This window comes from Heloderma suspectum, chromosome 1, assembly GCF_057233095.1.
Source record: "Heloderma suspectum isolate Gila_16-S chromosome 1, 16-S_ref, whole genome shotgun sequence".
Classification (NCBI taxonomy): Eukaryota; Metazoa; Chordata; class Lepidosauria; order Squamata; family Helodermatidae; genus Heloderma; species Heloderma suspectum.
Window position 1 is genome coordinate 412741397 of NC_139458.1, and position 21174 is coordinate 412762570.

Consider the following 21174-nt stretch of genomic DNA (forward strand, 5'->3'; position numbering starts at 1 on the left):
TTGGCCTCCAAGATCACCGCAGACGGTGACTGTAGCCATGAAATTAAAAGACGCTTGCTCCTTGGGAGGAAAGCTATGGCAAACCTAGACAGCATAGTAAGAAGCAGAGACATCACCTTGCCGACAAAGGTCCGTCTAATCAAAGCTATGGTTTTCCCAGTAGTAAGGTATAGCTGTGAGAGCTGGACTATAAGGAAGGCTGAGCGCCGAAGAATTGATGCTTTCGAACTGTGGTGCTGGAGAAGACTCTTACGAGTCCCCTGGACTGCAAGGAGGTCAAATCAGTCAATCCTAAAGGAAATCAACCCTGAGTGCTCATTGGAAGGACAGATACTGAAGCTGAAGCTCAAATATTTTGGCCACCTAATGCGAAGAGAAAACTCTCTGGAAAAGACCCTGATGCTGGGAAAGACTGAAGGCAAAAGGAGAAGGGGCCGGCAGAGGATGAGATGGCTTAGATAGCATCACCGATGCAATGAATATGAACTTGAGCACACTCCGGGAGAGAGCGGAGGACAGGAGAGAGCGGAGGACAGGAAGGCCTGGCGTGCTATGGTCCATGGGGTCACGAAGCTTCAGACACGACTGAACAACAACAAAACTATATAAAATACTAAACAGACTATCTGTCTCCTTTGTCATCATGAATTAGATTTTTTAAAATCTAACAATACGTTGAAAATTGTGTGCGTGCGTGCACGCGTGCGTCCAATCGTGCAGTTTACAACCTTCTCCTTTTCGCTTTTAAGAGGGCTTTTAATAAAGTGTGTTTCCAAATCGCACACCTTTTCATACGATTTGTTGTTCAGTCGTTAAGTCGTGCCCGACTCTTCGTGACCCCATGGTCCATAGCACGCCAGGCCTTCCTGTCCTCCACTCCCTCCCGGAGCGTGCTCAGGCTCATATTCATTGCATCGGTGATGCTATCCAGCCATCTCATCCTCTGCCGTCCCCTTCTCCTTTTGCCCTCAGTCTTGACCAGCATCAGGGTCTTTTCCAGGGACTTTTCTCTTCGCATTAGGCGGCCAAAATAGTTGAGCTTCAGCTTCAGTATCTGTCCTTCCAATAGGCACTCAGGGTTGATTTCCTTTAGGCAGTTTGTCAAAGAGAGAAAATAAGCACAACAAAAACGGGAGGCGGGGGGAGATACCATGACTCGAAAACAAGAAGGATCTCTTAAACGCTTCCCCAACGCCGAGCGTAAAACGAGAAACCACCTGAAACCTATTAAGTTGTCAGTTTGTTTTTAATTACATCATCGCCATCCACAAGGCAGGGAAAGCGCCTTTGCCAACGCTGCGTGCACGTTTCTCGGCGCGATCGGCTCTTTGGAGAGGAGCCCTCAGCCGCTGCTCGTCTTCAGCTATTTGGCATCGCTCCTCCTTCTCTCCTCTCAAGCTAGTCTGAGGTGGCGGCGGGGCTGGCTCGTGATTTGGATAATTCTTCTGGCGCGGGGGGGACGCGCCTTGGGCCCCGAAGGGAAAGTAAAGCGGAGCCGCGCACTTGCTCTCTCCACGGGAAGTCGGGCCTTCCCCTTGCTGCCCGCTCAAGTCCGGGCGGGGCGGGCTCACACCGCACATGGGAAGCACTTAGGAATCCAGCAGCAGCAGGAGGAGGAGAAACGGAGGCGGGCGAAAGTGGTGCCCGTCGCCTCGGTGCGGTTTTTTTGTGAAGCTCCAAGTTCCTCTTTCGGCTGCTGCCGCCGCCGCCGCCGATCTGAGGAGACGCACTCCGCGTCGTCGCGCCCAGCTGGGGCGAGAGCAGGGGAGGAAAATCCCTCCGAGCCAAATTTGGCACTGGAGGAGCAGCGGGACGGCGACGGGGAGGAGGGGAAGCAGAGACGCCGTCTCCGGGGGCGGGTGGTGGCGCCCGCTGAACCGAGCGGCCGCCGAGCGGTAAAGGAGCCCCCGGGGGAGAGAGCGAGAGCGAGAGACGCCGCACTCCCGGCTGCAGCAGGATTGTCGCCCTTCGGCGCTCGGCGGCTGGTGAACCCACCGACTGCCCGCCCGCCGACCCCTTGGCGCTCCCGTTTCTTCTCCCTCTCTGCCTGCCGCGCTCGCTTCCACCCTCTCGCGCTCTCTTTAAAATGACGGTCGGCTGGGCAAGCTCATCATGGCCAATGGGACGGGGGCGGCGGCGACGGTCATGCTGAAATGCGTGGTGGTGGGCGACGGCGCGGTGGGCAAAACTTGCCTGCTCATGAGCTATGCCAACGACGCCTTCCCGGAGGAGTACGTGCCCACCGTCTTTGACCATTACGCAGGTACTAAGGGCGCCGGAGGCGGCGGGGCGCGCGCGCAGGGAAACGCGGCTCGCGCGCAAGTGCTGCGTAAGGCTTGGCTCCAGCCCGGCCGGCCGGCCGCCCCGCTTTCCTGGGCCGCTTCCAGCGCTCGCGCTTGCGGCAGGAACTTCAGAAACTTTGCTTTCCCCCAGTCTTTGTGGATCTCCGCCACCCATCCCTCTCCTGTCTCGCGCTTCGACCTTCCTAGGCGCGCGCCCGGAGTCTTATTTCATGTTTATTTTCTTGGAAGCGTCGCTTGTTCCCTCGGCGGCCCCTGCGCGCCTGCCCCCAACGCGACTCCGTTAGAGGGCTCGCTCTCCGCCCCCCCCCCCCGCTGCATTGGAGGCGTCTGGGGATGGCGGGCGGGGGAAGTCGCTTTGGACTGACCTCCACAGAATTGCGGGAGGGGGTCAGGAATGACTCCCCCCCCCCCATAAGCTATCTGAGGGGGAAGCAAAGCGGTGACAGACTATTACGGGTGGAGGGATTTTAAAGCCGCGCTATATAGGACTTTTAAAAATATATATAGTGGGACTGAACGCGGGGGCGGGCGGGACGAGGGAATGGGAGAGGGGGCGCGTACTATTTTGGAGGGGAACCTGCACCCCTCAAACTCATCCCTGGTGTGGGCACGGGCATGTTTGTGGGGTAGAGAGATTGTAGAGCCGCGTGAGGAACCGCCCAGATGGCCCCGCCCTGGCCCCGCCCCTTTTCCTCAACCACCAGTGGTTTGGTGGTTTCCTGGCTTTACTGCTGTTTTCCCCCTTACTCTGAAAGGCTGAAATGCCTCTCCTAAGTCTTCGTTCCTGGCAGTCAGAGATTTAAGCTACAATGTGCTGGTATTTGCTGTACGCTTGGCCCCACCCCTTTGCCTTAGGACTGCTGACTCGGATTCCTGCATTGAGCAGGGGGTTGGACTCGATGGCCTTGTAGGCCCCTTCCAACCCTACTGTTCTATGATTCTATGACTCGCCCCCTGAGAGCGTCTCTGAAATGGACGTTCAACACCCGCACAATGGGGCCACTTTTTTCTAGCACTCAGCACCTTTAAGTAAGTACTTCTGTTTTGTTCCATCACAAAAGTCCTTTGGAAGTGTGTCTTGCAGAAAGGCAAGGGGCATTTTTCAAAGTCGATTTCGTTTTTTGTTGTCGCTCTGCTCCTTTTAGACATCTCTTGCTTCTTTTTTTTATGATTACTGTTGAGTCTGGGCGAGTAATTCAAACCACTCCTTGGCAGCTTGGTCTTCTAGAGAAAAGGGAGGGCTTCTGTGTGTGTTTTCTCTGGTGCCCTGCTTCATTCTCTCCCCCCCCCCTTCTCTCTCTCTGCAGTCAGTGTGACAGTTGGTGGCAAGCAATATCTCCTTGGGCTATATGATACTGCAGGACAGGTAAGTGGTTACTGATCCAGCAGCTCTGCGCAGCAGGATTTATTGCTAGAAAGAAAGAAAGAAAGAAAGAAAATCAGCATATGGTGTTTTCCAAAGCTTTAGCTCTTTTCATGCTTACTTGCACACACTGAATTATTCAGAGACGTCTGTTTATGTCGAGGTTCTCACTACAGCAGCTTGTAATAATCGCCTCATTTACTGCCTTGTCACAGACCTTTTCAGAATGAAACTGCTTCCCCTTGCCCTGTCCCCCTCCCCAAATTACAAAAAGCCCTGTCAATGTTGGGATCCAACTCCTGTCGCACTGTGAAAACAACCAGCCGTGTGGGATAACTTTTATTTTTAGTTCCAAATGGCTGGGTCTTCTTTGGAGTTGTGTCTTGCTTCTCATTGGTGAATGGGCAAAGTGAGCCTCTGGCTCTGATTGGTGAATAATGGCATCATCTAATGTTATGGGAAGGCATTTTGTCTGGTTGTGTTTATTACAGCCCAGGGATGCATTGCTTTCCAGCCTGAAATCACTCCTTCGAGTCAAAACATTTGCAAGGAATGACTGAATAGTTTTCAGGCACAACAGACAGGGTGCCTCTCCCTCTCTTCCAAGCGCATCTGCCAGGAGAGGAGAGAAAAGCAATTAGGAAATCCCAAACTACAGCTTTTGCATCCAGATGAGACATGATGAATAGCAAGCTGCCACTGATTGGTGCTTCCCAGCTTACATTCTTATAGACATAGCGGTATGTGTCTTTTGTGATACCTTAACACTAAATTAACTTGGTAATGGGCCAGAGTGCTTTAAAATACAGGCATCCTTATCAAAGATGCTACCAGGCTCTGAACTGGTCCTTCCAAAATATACTTGGAAACCAGTTGTGCTGTCCATGGCACACTACCTTAAGGTGCACTTCTACACCAGGTTTTTATTGCACGCTTGTGATTGGTTACTCATGGAAGTTTGCAGGTCCTTTGCATCATGTCGTCAACCTCCAGGTTGTTTCCCGCGCTTTCTGACCTGTATCCCGCTTTTTAAAAGATTGTGGATAATGCAGTAATAAATGTAAATCTGCTTTAATGGCCGTGTGAAATTGTGCAGTTCCACCTATAACCACAGCGCCATCTAGTGGCTGCAAAACATAGAACTTGCCGAGAAAGACAGCCCCCCAAAAACAGCCTGTGTTAGCCCGTGTAAGGAGCCGAACTTAATCCTGCAAAGAATCTGGAAGCAGAAGCCCCAGTAAGGTGTGGGATAAAAAGCCTGGTGTGGAAAAGCCCAGTATCTCTGTATATCACTGGGTGGCACCAAATCCAATTCATAAGAATGCAAACAAGGATCTGCCAGATCCTTCTAAACCAGCTTCCCACAACCTGGTGCCTGCCAAATGTTTTGGACTTCAACTCCCATCAACCCCACCTGGCATGGCTAGTCATCAGGAATGCTGGGAGTTGTAGGCCAAGACATCTAGAGGGCACCAGGTCAGGGAAGCTTTTTCTAAACCATTATCCTCTTTCCCACTGTGACCAAACAGATGCCTCTGGGAAACCCACAAGGAGGACATGAGGCAATACTGTTCTCCTTCTTGTGTTCCCCAGCAACTGGTATTAAGAGGTGTACTTCCTTCAATCCAGAAGGTAATATATAGCCATTGTGACTAGTAGCTGTTGATAAATGTATCTTCATGAATTTGTCTAATCCCCTTTTAAAGGCATCTAAGCCAGATATCACCACCTCTTGTGGTAACAAATTTCACAAATTAATTATGTGCTGTGTGAAAATTAGTTCAACCAAATGGATTTGAACGTTTTGGGGATGCGGGGGTCATCCAAAAATGTGCGGATAACAAAAAAAATTCAGATAAGTAGAATTGCTTTGTATGAGCAATACAAAGTGGATTTGAATTGCCACAGGATATGGTTTGGGTAATAAGATTTGAAAGAAAGAAAGAAAGAAAAAGAAAGAAAGAAAGAAAGAAAGAAAGAAGCGAAGAAAGAATTAAGGCTCAGCGTCTGTGGAGCTGGGCATTTGGCTAGAGACTTGCAGGCAATAAAAATAATAATGGTGTAGTTTTAATTTGTTGTCTACATTTTAATGGCATGCACTGCAGTCGGACCATCAAACTTTTCTCTAGAGCTATGCCTGCTATAAGCTTTCACAGTTCTACCAGCTGTAGCCTTGAGTAAACATCTAAAAAAGAACAGCAGGACCTTTGGTAAAATTGCAAGAGTCTGCAAGCCTTAATTAGGAACTCCAGAGGAGCAATATGGGAAGGCAGACCCTTCCAAACTTTTTTTTTTTTTTTTAAATGAGGGTAGCGATGGCTTGAAATTTTACACAGTGGTATCAGATGCAAGACTTGTAAATGGCTTCAATGCTCTTAGGAGACTGGTGGCTCAAGAAACCAACAACCCAATAGATGCTTATGGCTGCAGTAACTAATGATTTAGGATCCCATATTGGGTGAGTATGAATGGGGCCTTACTCAGCTGTAGAACGCAGCTTTAGATGCATGAGGTTCCATGTTTAGACTCTCCAGTTAAAAAGGATCTCCTGTAATAGAGGCAGGAAAGTTTGAGGCCTTTTATTTCTTCAAATTCTGAGTTGCTGTATAGCCAAAGCTCCGAGGGCAACGTACATAAAATAGATAAATCATAAACCATGATAAAATCAATAAAGTACAACAAAAAGCAGCAGTAATACACAAGTTACAAAGCAGGGAATAAGTATTAATGGCAGCAAATACCCCAAAAGAGTTTTTAAAAAATATCTAGCCAGGAAGAAAACCGTTCTAAAACACAAATTTAAAAAAATATCTTGGAGCAAAACCATATAGCTTGTTAAAAAGGCCTGAGAGAATAAAAAAGTTCTAGTGTGGCACTGAAGAGTCAACCAAGTAGGCAACAAGTGGACATCTCTGTGGGGGCTACTACTGAGAAGGTCTGCTCACAAGGAGCCACCTGTCAGAACTCTGTATGTGCGGGTGCTTAGAGCAGATCATCCAGTAATCTCAAGACTTGAGTAGGAACAAATGGAAAGAGGCAGTTCTTTAGCGGCTGTGCTACCACTCTGTGAAGGGCTTCAAAACCAGCACTTGGATCTGAAAAGATGCTTGCTAGTGAATCAATCTTCTGATTCAGTTTGAGATTGCTTCATCGGAGTTCTTGCCTCAGTAAAAGGTTTTTTGTTGGCATTTATAGAACAGGGAAGGATAAACAGTCGATTGGGTCTACTGGCAAATCTCTGGGTGACTTGCAGTAGATCAGCAAGGGATTCTGGCTCTCAACTATTTAACAGTATCAACTAAATATCTCTTTCCCTCCTGAAACAAGGAAAAGCTGAAGGGAACCAGGAGTGGATTTTCGTGTGAAAAGTGTAAGAAATCAGTACTTGCAATAAAAATAAATTGCAATTCCTGGACTGAGCACATGCTCAGAAGTTACCCTTCACTCTTTTTTAGTCCTAAGTCTTAATTAACCCAAGATTTGCTGTGGTGTTTGCCAGGCACTTTCCCCCACCATTTTGCATGTGCAGCCTCCAATTGGGCTGATAGAAGTTGGCTATGTGACGTCTGAACACAGATAGTATAGGTTAATTGTGGGTTAAACAAACCACAGTTAACCTAACAACTTATTGTAAGTTAACTGTGGGTTGCTTAACCCACGATCAACCTATATTGTCTGGGTTTAGATGTCACATAGCAAACTCGCATCAGCCTAATCAGAGGTTGCACATGCAAAATGGCAGCGGCATGTGCCATGGTAAATCATGGGTTAATTAATTAACCCACAATTTGATGGCAGCATCTGTGAACGGGCCCCTGAGCCACTTTGCAGATGCTTGGCTCCCGTTGGTGGATCTCGAGGATCTAGCACTTCCCCCGCACAAGTCAATCCTACAAACCTGACGTTTGCCCACCCCTGTTGTGTGTAGAGCAGGGGTGGCCAGAAAGTAGAACTCCAGATGTTTTGGACTTCACCTCCCAGAAGGGCCTGATATCATGGCCAATCGTCAGGAATGCTGGGGGCTTGAAGTCCAAAAGATCTTGAGATCTCCTTTCTGCCCATCCCTGATGTAGAGTATACATTATCTGCAGACATGACTTTAAGAGGAGCCTGAAGTTAGGTTGGAGGGGACTGCATAGAGCATGGGTACTCAGCCTTTGACTCTGTCAGCCTCCCTAAATCAAGGGAAGAACCCCCTTTGAAACTCCCCAAATGTACCTAAGACAGATGAAAGAGAGTCCTGCTGATGGAGACCAACCTTGCCTTAGTGTGGCTGGAAGAAGGTGGGAAGAAAGGCTACAAATAGTGTCATTCAAGTAAACAATCAGGCAGGCCCTTTGATCTGGTTTCCTGGGGCTGTCATTTTGTCCCATGTGCTTGCTTCTCCTGATAGTCACTGACACCTCTGTTGCGGCCACCATTCCTTATGACAGATGGCAACGTAATGGCTGGGAGAACTAGGCACCTGATAGCAGTGGTGAAGGGGAAAGGCAGGAGCTTGGTGGGCTGGTCAGAGAGATTTTACCAGGCTAGAGGTGCTCCATGGGATGTCTGCTGAGGCCTTCAGTGCGTCTGAAGGCTTCAGAGGAAAGAACTGAGAGAGGGATTTTAGCTGTATCTCTTTTAAATGCTGGATTTTTGTGGCTACTTTTAAAATAATACTTTTTAATGTGTTTTATTATTGGTTGTATTTTTTATTGCTTTTATTATGTATGTTGTCCTGAGAGCTTTGGCAAGAGGGCGACTCATAAATTGAAAGTAATAATAATAATAATTAATAAACAGTGGTAAATAAGGAGAAGGTGTTCAGACCTCTTAACTGCCTGTGCTGCACTGACTGAAAGAGGTAGAGCATTAACAGAAGAACCGCAACTGGGGAGGGGCTAAGCCAAGAGGCAAGCTTTTGCCTCCCCCAGTATATATCTGTCCACCACTATTGTGATGGTGTGCATCACTTCTCAGTGTAAACTGGAAGTTATGCACTTTGCTTCTCTGTTCTCCAGAGCCCCAAAGCCCCATGCCCGCAGTCTTTCCTTCTGTGCCTCTTCAGAGGAAAGCAAAAATCATAACCGGAAGAGAAACGAGGCAAGACCTTATGAAAACATAATCACTTGTAATCAGCCTGAGCTCCTTGGAGAATAAACAAGAATGATAATAAACCACCACCATCACTGCCAGTGGGACCTGTAACAAAATGTTGCCAAGTATCCTTAGCCCTGAACAGGAAGCAGTCCTGTTCCAGGAAGCCAACCATGTCCTTCTCCTGGATATTCCATTCCATCCCCCTGCCCCGGGGTTTTGGTTTTTCCTTTCCAACTGACACTCTGCGTTCTGTGGTACTCATTAAGCTGTTTTCAGTTTCACTATTAGGGGGAGTGTGTTATAGCACATAGCCCTTTTTTCTGACTGGTCAACACCCCCTATTACAGATGTGGAGGGGGTTGAGGCCAAGAGATTGTGGCTTGGCTAACACACCCTAAACGAATTCATTGCAGAAAGATGAACCAGGGATTTCCAAATCATTTCAGCATTGTGCCATGCCTGATCTTCCATCTTATGTCTTATTAGTAGAAGAGTAGCAGAGAAGAAATGGATATTTTCTTTAAAGGTGTAAGGAAGATACACACACACTCTCTTAAAATTGCAGTACGTGTTAGGTCACAATCCTATCCTAATAGTTGGCAGCCTCTGAAGTCCGAGGCTGCTGAGTATCCAGTGTAGGGCGGCCAGAGCACAGAGGCGATCCTCACCTCTGTACTCTGGCCGCCCTGCATTTTCCCTAGATGGGCGTTATCCCCTGTCTAGGCACAGCTTCGGGGAGGGAAGGAAGTCAGGATGCACATAGGAAAGTGTATAAAGCAGCTTCTGTGGTCTCCTCCCCACCCTGCCCCTGGGACAGCCCCATTTTGGCCGTCTCCATACTCTGTCTCCAAGCATGGAGAGAACCACGCCGGCTCTGAGGGGGCAGGAGTGGGGAGCGTGGTTTCTGGGCTCCAACTTCAGATCCCAGAAACTAAATTATCCTGTGTCCCCCCGATGCTGTCTAGGGGACATAAGATTGTTCTGTTAAGGAGTTAGGAGCCCTATGCTCTGATAACAGATAATTTAACATGAAAATTTACTTAACTTGAACAGACCTGTAGATAAAGAAAGCATATTTGTTTATTGAATGAATAAATGAAGGTATTTCATTCTGAATCGCCCCTCCACTGAATGGGTGCTCAAAGCAATTTACAATAAAATCAGAAATAATAATATACAACCATTCCCAAAGCTAAACTGAACTGATAAAATGCATCCATTGCAATAAAGCAGGGGAACTTATTGCAAGTTAAAGACCTTTAAATTGGTTGTCCTGCAATGGAAAGGAAATCCAAACAGCTGAGATCAAATGATCTGATCTGTAGGGTCATAAGACAAGGTGAAAGCCAGTCTTTTGATAATCAAAGCCGGCTTCCCATACTGTTTTAGACTGCAGCTCAGTAGTTCCCCAACTACTGACTTGTCATAAGGTTTTACTGGCTTGAGGCCAAGCTGGGACAGAGGGCCTTTTCCTGTCCTTATTCTGGGCATGTGTTACTAGGATTGGTTTTCCTTCTCCCTCTCATGTCAAAACCAGGGATTTCTCATTACTAACTCATGTCTGGTGGGGGATGGAATAAAGTCTATATTTGCAGTAAGTCACATGCCTTGGGGAAGTGACTGTTCCCTTAAGGGAAGTAGCTTACCAGGCCTTCTGCTTAAGCTGCCCTGTGACATATGAGCCTGTGCAGGCAGATGGGTCACTTTTTGCAAGGTGGTTTGGCTTTTGTACTTTATCAGCAAGGCTGATTAAGGCAAAGGAATTCTGTAGCGCGGTCTCCCCGTGTATTGGACTGCAGCTTCTATCATCCCCAGCCAACAGACTAGGGGCACCAGGTTCGGGAAGGCTGTGTTACGTACTTTGGCTAAAAGACTGTATCTGGTCTTGCGTGTCGTAAATGGAGTTTATCCAGAATGTTTGCTTTGCGATAGGACTGAGCCCTAAGCTGTATAAATGTAGTATAAATAATAAGCGTAATAATAATTATAGTAGCAATAGTAATAATAAGTGATCATGTGATGAACATGATGATGCCACTGGGGGCAAATGTAATCTGTTCAGGGCAATTCTTCTTGAATAGGTGAATAAAAAAAAAAAAGGAGGACACCTTTTCAAGCTGACGAATATCCCCTGATTTTCAGTTTTTTCAGTCAAATGGCATGCCATGGTCGCTGAGGTTTCTCAGTTTTCATTGCGCAGTTTTTGGTAATTCTATCCCCCTTAGGTTTTTTCCTAAAGATTTTTTTTTTTATACCTCTGCAAACCATGGGATTCCTCCAAGCCTGCTGATAACCTCCCTCTTTTGCATGGGTGGTTGTTTTTGCCTACATAGAGATCCATACTCTGAGAATGAGCAGATAAAGGGCACAATCCTATGCAAGTTTAGACAGAAAAAAGGCCTACACCTCCCAGCATGCCCCAGGCAGCCATTCTGGCTAGGGCATGCTGGCAGTTGTAGGCCTTTTTTTCATCTAAACATGCATAGGATTGCACCTTGTGATGATGATACTTATTCTCTTAACCAGTTGTAAACTTACTCTCCTACTTTAAGAACATAAAGTGCATTGTGTATAGCTTAGTTGCACATAAAATTGTACTGTGTGCTAGATATATTACATTTAAAATGTGCATTCTTTAGTTTTATTCAAAGGATCAGTACAGATATGCCCAGTGCTAGAAATAGAGCAGTAAGCTGTCTCACCCTAAGGTACTAAACTTATCTTGTTTTTAGCAGTTGAGAAAATGCGGGGACAAATTCCCAGAGTTTAAGACAGAAGCACTCAACAGTGTAGTAAACAAAAGGAAGTGTTTATTATTTGGACTTCAAAACAAACTCCACAATCCAGATTATCCAGAAGACAATGCCCCCAACTCTGTAAGGCAAGGGTGCACTACCTGGTGCTTTCCAGATTTTTGGACTAAATAATCCTTGACCATTGGCTATGTTAACTTGGGCTTATGGGAGCTGTAGTCCAGAACATCTGGAGGGCACCAGGTTTCCTACCCATACCATAAAGTGGCAAAGGGATGATGGTACACTTGTTGTTTAGTCGTTCAGTCGTGTCCGACTCTTCGTGACCCCATGGACCATAGCACGCCAGGCCTTCCTGTCCTGCACTCTCTCCCAGAGCGTGATGGTACACTAGCTCACTTTAAAACTTTTCCCAGCTCTCTTTGACTACTGTAACTGTACTCTGTACTGTAGAGTGTAACACTCTACGTGGGGCTGCCCTTGAAAAGTGTTTGGAAACTTAAGCTAGTGCAAAATGCAGCGGCCAGACTATTGTCTGGCTTGTGCTTTAGAGACTATGTGTTCCTGATTTTGAACCAACTACACGGGCTTCCAGTTGGTTCCAAGCCCAGTTCAAGGTGTACTAACCGATAAAAGCCCTAGATGGCTTGAGGCCAGGGTACATTAAAGACCACCTACTCTCAAATGAGCTTTTGTTGTTGTTCAGTCGTTAAGTCATGTCCGACTCTTCGTGACCCCATGGACCATAGCACGCCAGGCCTTCCTGTCCTCCGCTCTTTCCCGGAGTGTGCTCAAGTTCATATTCATTCCATTGGTGATGCTATCTAGCCATCTCATCCTCTGCCATCCCCTTCTCCTTTTGCTTTCAGTCTTTCCCAGCATCAGGGTCTTTTCCAGAGAGTTTTCTCTTCGCATTAGGTGGCCAAAATATTTGAGCTTCACCTTCAGTATCTATCCTTCCAATGAGCAGTCAGGGTTGATTTCCTTTAGGATGGACTGATTTGACCTCCTTGCAGTCCAGGGGACTCGTAAGAGTCTTCTCCAGCACCACAGTTCGAAGGCATCAATTCTTCAGTGCTCAGCCTTCCTTATAGTCCAGCTCTCACAGCCATACGTTGCTACTTGGAAAACCATAGCTTTGATTATACGGACCTTTGTCGGCAAGGTGATGTCTCTGCTTCTTACTATGCTGTCTAGGTTTGCCATAGCTTTCCTCCCAAGGAGCAAGCGTCTTTTAATTTCATGGCTACAGTCACCGTCTGTGGTGATCTTGGAGCCCAAGAAAATAAAATCTGTCACTGCTTCCATTTCTTCCCCTTCTATATGCGAGGAAGTGATGGGGCCAGATGCCATGATCTTCGTTTTTTTAATGTTGAGTTTCAAACCAGCTTTTGCACTCTCCTCTTTCACCCTCAACAGGAGGCTCTTTAGATCCTCTTTGCTTCCTGCCATTAGGGTGGTATCGTCTGCATATCTGAGGTTGTTGATAATTCTCCCGGCAATCTTAATTCCAACCTGTGATTCATCCAACCTGGCCTTTCTCATGTACTCTGTGTATAAATTAAATAAGCAGGGCGACAATATGCAGCCTTGTCATACTCCTTTCCCAATTTTGAACCAATCGGTTGTTCCATGTCCGGTTCTTACTGTTGCTTCTTGACCCTCGTACAGGTTTCTCAGGAGACAGGTAAGGTGGTCTGGTACTCCCATCACTTTAAGAATTTGCCACAGTTTGTTGTGATCCACACAATCAAAGGCTTTAGCGTAGTCAATGAAGCAGAAATAGACGTTTTTCTGGAATTCTCTTGCTTTCTCCATGATGCAGCGAATGTTGGCGATTTGATCTCTAGTTCCTCTGCCTCTTCGAAACCCAGCTTGTACTTCCGGTAGTTCTCGGTTCACATGCTGCTGAAGCCTAGCTTGTAGGATTTTGAGCATCACCTTGCTGGCATGTGAAATGAGCACAATTGTACGGTAGTTTGAACACTCCTTGGCATTGCCCTTCTTTGGAATGGGAATGTAAACTGACCTTTTCCAGTCTTGTGGCCACTGTTGAGTGTTCCAAATTTGCTGGCATATTGAGTGCAGCACTTTAACAGCATCATCTTTTAGGATCTTAAATAGCACAGCTGGAATACTGTCATCTCCACTAGCTTTGTTGTTAGTAATGCTTCCTAAGGCCCACTTGATTTCACTCTCAAGGATGTCCGGCTCAAGTTCAGTGACCGCACTATCATGGCTATCAGGGACATTAAGATCTTTCCTGTATAATTCTTCTGTGTATTCTTTCCACCTCTTCTTAATCTCATCTGCTTCTGTTAGGTCCCTGCCTTCTTGGTCCTTTATCATGCCCATCTTTGCACAAAACGTTCCCTTGAGATCTCCGATTTTCTTGAAGAGATCTCTAGTCTTTCCCATTCTATTGTTTTCTTCGATTTCTTTGCATTGTTCATTTAAGAAGGCCTTCTTGTCTCTCCTTGCTATTCTCTGGAACTCTGCATTCAGTTGGATATATCTTCCCCTTTCTCCCTTGCTTTTCTCTTCCCTTCTTTCCTCAGCTTCTTGTAAAGCCTGATCAGACAGCCACTTTGCTTTCTTGCATTTCTTTTTCTTTGGGATGGATTGAGTTGCTGCCTCCTGAGCAATGTTACGGACCTCTGTCCATAGTTGCTCAGGCACTCTGTCTATCAGGTCTAATCCCTGAAATCTATTTGTCACCTCCACTGTATATTCATAAGGGACATGATTTAGGTTATACCTGAATGGTTTAGTGGTTTTCCCTACGTTCTTCAATTTAAGCCGAAATTTTGCAAGAAGCAGCTCATGATCTGAGCCACAGTCAGCTCCAGGTCTTGTTTTTACTGACTGTCTAGAGCTTTTCCATCTTTGGCTGCAAAGGACATAATCAATCTGATTTCGATATTGACCATCTGGTGATGTCCATGTGTAGAGTCGTCTCTTGTGCTGTTGGAAAAGCGTGTTTGCTATGATCAGCATGTTCTCTTGACAAAACTCTATTAGCCTTTGTCCTGCTTCATTTTGTACACCAAGTCCATGCCTGCCTGTTATCCCGGTGATTTCTTGACTTCCTACTTTAGCATTCCAATCCCCTATGATGAAGAGGACATCTTTTTTTGGTGTTAGTTCTAGAAGGTGTTGTAGGTCTTCATAGGACCGATCAACCTCAGCTTCTTTGGCCTCAGTGGTTGGGGCATAGACTTGAATTACTGTGATGTTGAATGGTTTGCCTTGGATTCGTACTGAGATCATTCTGTCATTTTTGAGATTGTACCCCAGTACTGCTTTTCCCACCCTTTTATTGACTATGAGTGCTACTCCATTTCTTCTAAGGGATTCTTGCCCACAGTAGTAGATAAGATGATCACCTGAATTAAATTCGCCCATGCTTGTCCATTTGAGTTTGCTGATTCCCAAGGTGTCGATGTTCAATCTTGCCATCTTATATTTGACCACCTCCAGCTTACCTTGATTCATTGATGTTACATTCCAGGTTCCTAAACAATATTGTTCTTTACAGCATCGGACTTCCTTTCCACCACCAGACACATCCACAGCTGAGTGTCGTTTCGGCTTTGGCCCAGCCGCTTCACTCTTTCTGGCGCTACTTGGAAATACCTTCTGCTCTTCCCCAGTAGTATATTGGACACCTTCCGACCTGAGGGGCTCATCTTCTGGCATCATATCTTTTAGCCTTGTGATACTTTCCATGGGTTTTTCTTGGCAAGAATCCTGGAGTGGGTTGCCATTTCCTTCTCCAGTGGACCACATTTTGTCAGAACTCTCTGCCATGACCTGTCCGTCTTGGGTGGCCCTGCACGACATAGCTTATGCCTTCACTGAGTTATACAAGCCCCTTTGCCACAACAAGGAAGTGATCCATGAAGGGGCAAATGAGCTTTAGACCTGCTGTGAAATGGTATTGTTTTGTTGAGCCCTTAATGGCCTCTGATGAATTTTAATGTTGCTAGACTTTTTTAAATATGTTGGTTTTGCCTTTATTTTGTTGTGACGGTATTGCATTATTGTATTTTCTAATATGTGCACATCACTTTTTTGGATGGTACAGTGCTTTCTGCCTGTTGTGTAGAAAGGTGATTATTAAAGGGCGCAATCCTATGGCCGCTAGTCAGCGGATAGATGACCATAGGATAGGTCGGTTCCCTGAGAACCAACCTCTACTCCCGCCCACGCTGCCTTGTAGGATTGTAAGAGGAGTGTGGAGCAGCGGAAACGGGGCGTTCCTGGGGGCGGGCTGGGGTGGGGCGGCAGAAGTGCCTTTCCGATGCTTCCTATGCATCATCTGGCATCTGCCCCCCCCCCAACTTCCCTTGGCTAGACAGCCGAAATTGGCTGTCTAGCTGTGAATGCAGGGTGGCTGAAGCACAGAGGGGAAGATCCCCTCCGCACTGCTCCTGCCCTGCATTGGATAGGCGGTCACTTTCAAGCTTGGAGGCGGCCGCCTATCCTGATAGGATTGCATCCTCCATACATAAATAAGCAGTATTGTTTGACCTGGTTTGTACATAACAACAACCCAGAGTAAGGATTGAATACAGGTTGTCATTGAACCATGGGTTGTCATTATGTGTGAACCCTGCAGTATGGTTTAACTATGGTTTGTTAACCACAAAAAACCAGAATTCACAACCCAACAAGAAACCATGGGTTCTCGCCTCTGTTGTTCATAGTTAACAACCCAGAGTTAAACTGTAGTGCAAGGTTTTCATGTAATGACAACTCACAATTTAAAAACAACCCATGATTCAACAACAGCCCATTCTCAACCCATACTCTGGGTTGTCGTTATGTGCAAAGCAGCCCTGTCTAGACTCTAGCCTAACTGAATTGGATTTGAACAGTATATGTATACAGGATACAGGGATTATAATTTCCGAATACTGTAGATTTTCTTACATTGTTACTAGAAACCATTTTGAAGGAGTAAAGTGCAGCTAAAACAACTTTAAGGCCCTGCCTTAAAAAGCATTTCACTCCTTATTGCAAAAGGGGAAAAAAGGGTTCATAAGAGGCATTTCCCCCCATTTTTCCATTCAAAAAATGGGGTGGGGAGCCCAGTGGGGGGAGGGCCTTCACATCCCTATGAAGCTGTTTTGTTTTCTTTCACTTATCTAATGATGGATTGGTTTAGGTCTCCATTGTCATATTGGTGGTGCTGCTGCTTTTATCTTTTTTTAGTCTTTATGTCTTAAGTATATTTTATTATGTCCTAACTTTGTAGACTGACTCGGGAGTTAAGTGCAGAAAGGCAGCACATAGGTTTTTAAAGCCAACAAATGAATGTATCTCAAGTGCTTTCTTAGGAAAACTAAGTGTTTATTGTAGCATGAACTCTGGAAGTGCTGTGAAAAGCTCTAAAAATAACATTCTGCATCTCAGAAGCTATCTCTCCCCTTCCCGCCGCGCTGTTCAGGATCTTGCAAACACGTTCCTGCAAGCAAGCAGTGGTTTCTGGCTATGGACGAAAATGTGGGTGGCTGGATGTGCGCACACACACCTAGCTACATTGGTTCATATTGTAGCTTGTAGCCTTTTTCTGAGTGGAAATATTCAAGGCTCCATGGAGCAGAAAATAGCCAGCACACTTGCTGATCAAAGGAAGCTTATTTAATGCCGCAGTTGAAGGGGCAAGTTCCTGTTTCTAGGAAGTGGGTGGGAAATGCCACTCTTCACTGGACATGGCATTCCACAGTTAATTCCTCCCAGAGGTGGAGTCCGTTTCCCCTCTCTATTGCCAAATAGAGTGATATTCAGGGCAGTATCTAACATTCCATGATTGTGGGTGGGGGTGGCGAACCTGTTACTTTGGGGGGGGGGCAGCCCCAGCTAGCATGGCCAATGGTCAGGAATTGTGATGTTGTTCAAAACATCTGGAGGGCACCAGGTTGAGGAAGAATGGGCTAGATGGTACAAAGAACATGGCGTGGGGAAGCAGAAGAAACAAAATAGTATAGACTAGGCCAGATACCGTAGCCATGAGGCCTGTATTTTAGACCCAGTCTCAAAATAGAGATTGTGGACTGAATGAATTAGTCACTGCTAGGTGCTGCAGAGATCAGGTTACACCTAAGATTCCGGGACAAAGAAGCCATCATTATCCCAGTACTGTCGTTGCTGTTGTTCTGCTACTATTTCTGTAGCTCATATTAATTTGCATAGCACTGTGTTCACTCTCCTGACAACTCTGTGTGGTAGATCACTATTATTCCCATTTTAAAGATGGGGAACTGAAGCTCAGACAGACCTGTAAATAGCCAAGCAAAATTGCCTGCAGGTGACCAGAAAGAAAGCTTGTAAAATTGAAAAACTGCAAACCTTTCCCCTTTGAGTCTTAACAGATTTAAGATCAGCCAGTGAAGCCCTGTTCCAGGTGTTTTGGAGGAGGGGGCCGGATGCTAGAGTTCCAGAACATGATGGAGGACCACCAACATATTAGACCTATGTTGTTCACTGAGGGTGACATCCATCATCACATGGGTGGAAGTCCATTCGTGCAACAGGACTTCCCGTTTCTTTCCTCCTTGCTCCCCCTGCATCCCTCCAAATCTTCCCCTCCGTCCTCACACAACTGGTTGCTCCAGCAACTCCTCCCTGCAGTCACTTGCTCTGGCAGTGTTTCTACGTTCCTGTGTCCTTTCTGGTATTGAAGGCTTCCATGGGAACTAGAACCTTGACTGTCCTTTTTTTGAAGCTGCATCATGATATTGTTTCCCCTATTGGTTGTCCTTTTTTTCCCTGGCTAGTTTCTTTCCTCTTCCAAGAGTGATCCCATCCGATCAGAGACTATGTGGTGAATGTGATGATGTAATAGTGTTGTGTAGCCAATCAGATATGGCAGTGAAGGCCCCCTGTTTGCTTTGGGTTGCAGCTCCCATGGAAGCCAGCATGCACAGAGATTTGTAGGCTTCCCTGGCTCAGATCCCCATACTCAATGCACAGATATCAGAAGACGGGGCCAGGCCCAGTGGTGCAGTCCCACTGCCCCTTCCAACGTGTGGATCCCCTTTCTGCAAGTAAAGTTTGAAAGGGGCTTCTTTGGAAGCTCAAACCATAGTTTGAGTTTTCAGTTACGGCTAGCGCAAATAATATTCTCATGCGATCTCTGAATACAATTTTTACCAGATGGTTGGAGGGTGGTGCTTTACTGCTCTGCTTACTCCATGCCCCTCAGTAGCAGAATAAATTATACAAAATAGTTTTTAAACATGCAGAACACATTTGTGCTAATTGGCATAACTTAGAACAGTCGCAGACTTCAGCTTTCCTTGTCTCAGAATTTGTTTAATGTTGGCCCCAACTTTTGTTGTGTTTGTTTTTAAAGATCATAGAACCTTGTGTCTCTTCTAGGGATGCATGGGAACTTTGTTTCAGTTTGCAAAAGATCTGAATTTGCCAGTTTGAACACAAATGTGAGAGCATTTTTTTGAAACAGGTTTGCACATTCCTAAAGTTGTGATTGCATTCAGAAAATGCATATTTTAAAAAATGCACTTTGAAATGCACATTTTCATGCTTTCAACAATAATGGAAAGGTGTGCACTTTTGAGAAACACACACAGAAATGTGTACCTGCCCTGTTCAAAATGCACACTTTTCCCATGTGAAAGAACCAGAAAATCAGATCGCAAACAAAAATGAGAGCAAGCCAAAAATCAGATCGCAAACAAAAATGAGAGCAAGCCACATGAACTTCTAAATGAAATTCAGAGAGTTTTGCCAAGCTTAGACATCCCAAGGTCTTCCACTCCTAATCTCTTCCTTCTTTCTCCTCCCCATTTTTAAAAGGCTTTCCATATCCTCTGGCTATACCTTTTATTTGTGTGACGGCTTTAGAAACCATTCTGCCAATGGTGTTTCAAATGTAGAAGATTATAGTTGTTGCTGTTCAGTCGTTAAGTCTCCAAAAGAGAAGGAAACAGTCTCTGGGCCCCTCAAGCTCCAAAAAGGATAAAAAAGAGAAAAAGCCAGTGATTCATCCTGAATTGAGGATTTTGGAGGCTCTCATTAGCGAGTGCTGCTGTGGAAAGAGATTATAATGTGGATTTATAACTAGGACTCTACCCTTCTCAAGCAGCCAATCTCGAGTATATAGGAGCTCTTCCCAGATGCCCTTTTTAGCCGTGCTAATGGCTACCCTTCAGCACATGAAGGTTGGCTTTCTTCAGCGGCTCTGACCAATACCTATTTTTGGTTCCCCTTCTAAAAACAGATGGTTCTGATTGAGAGCCTTCTCTCTTACGATTCCTTGCCCGAAGCTTGAGAGCAACAGATGGTTGGCAATGTAGCGATTACAAAACCTAGAGATGTTTCTCCAGAGCAGACAATCTTTTTGTGATCTTTAACTAGATTTCCCCGCCCCAGCTGGTAGAGCCTTTCTTTTTAAAGTCATCCTCGTGTCATGAAAGATGCATTCAGAACAGGTTTTTGGAAAAAACTGGAATGGGTGTGTCGGGGGGAGAGTAATTGCCATTGTCTGGTGTGGATTAGAGTGCAGGGCGGGGGGAGCAGTACGCTAATGAGTCATTTCTAGATTCAGGGCGGGCTCCCGATTTTTAGTGGTACCATTGGGTAATTTTAGAGCCCAGATTTAATGGTCTTATAAGCCCCCCAACACACCTTTTTCAGGGCCACCTCAAAACCTTTTGGTGCCTGAGGCAAACAGACTGCCCCTCCCATGCTATGTACAAAAGCCAACTGGGCTGGCAGTTGAATCTTTCTTCCACATTGGTGATGGAACAGTGTCCCCCCGCTGCACCTGAGGGCATCAGGCTAACTTAGGGAGTACAGGGCAGGTTGTGTGGCATACAAACTCCCCCAACACCTTGCTGCCATCTTCCAGCATCTGATGCCTGAGGTGGCTGCCTCACTCTGTCTAATGACGGAGCCAGCCTTGCCCCTTTTAAAATGGGAATATATTGTGGTAGGCCAGTTCTGCTGCATTTGGGGGCCCTCCTAAGGCCCTGGACGTCTGCTCCAAAGTCCTTCCACATACACACATAGTTCGACTGACTAAATAAGAACATAAGGAGAGCCCTGCTGGATCAGACCAAATGTCCATCTAGTCCAGCATTCTGTTCACACAGTGGCCAACCAGCTGTTGACCAGGAACCTGCAAGCAGGACACAAGTACAACAGCACCCTCTGGACCATGTTGCCCAGCAACTGGTGTCCATAGGCATACTGCCTCTGATACTGGAGGTAGCGCATAGCCATCAGGACTAGTAGCCATTGATAGCCTTTTCCTCCAGGAATTTGTCTAACCCCTTTTTAAAGCTATCCAAATCGGTGGCCGTCACTACATCTTGTGGTAGCGAATTCTAACTCCACGCTGTGTGAAGAAACCCTTCCTTTTATCTGTCCTGAATCTCCCACCAATCAGCATCGTGACATCAGTCCACAGCTGCTTTGGACTGGCTCCTAGTCTGACTCTTCTGGGGAGTGCTTGGTATAATTTGGGGGGGGGGGGGAGACACAGTGGAGGCTGGTGGCTCTAATGTCAGTGGAGTGGTAAATCCCCTCTGGTTTTCAGTCAGAGCTCTAAAGGAGCTATCCAAGGTACAGATCTCCACCCATGATGCACCAAGGACAGAACGGGAAATCCTTCCCCCAGTGGAGGCTGGTGGCTCCAATGTCA

General features: G+C 46.2%; 1 protein-coding gene across 3 annotated transcripts in view; it reads left to right on the forward strand.

The window, feature by feature from the left end:
• Window positions 1–1234: 1234 nt before the first annotated feature.
• Window positions 1235–21174, forward strand: part of RHOQ (ras homolog family member Q) — a 57402-nt gene continuing 37462 nt past the window's right edge. For all 3 annotated transcript variants that reach the window (XM_084829006.1, XM_084829005.1, XM_084829007.1), the window contains exons 1-2: window positions 1235–2263; window positions 3611–3669. In XM_084829006.1, coding sequence (XP_084685132.1) covers window positions 2113–2263; window positions 3611–3669 — 210 coding nt within the window. In that variant the 5' untranslated portion in view covers window positions 1235–2112. The remainder of the gene's footprint in view (window positions 2264–3610; window positions 3670–21174) is intronic.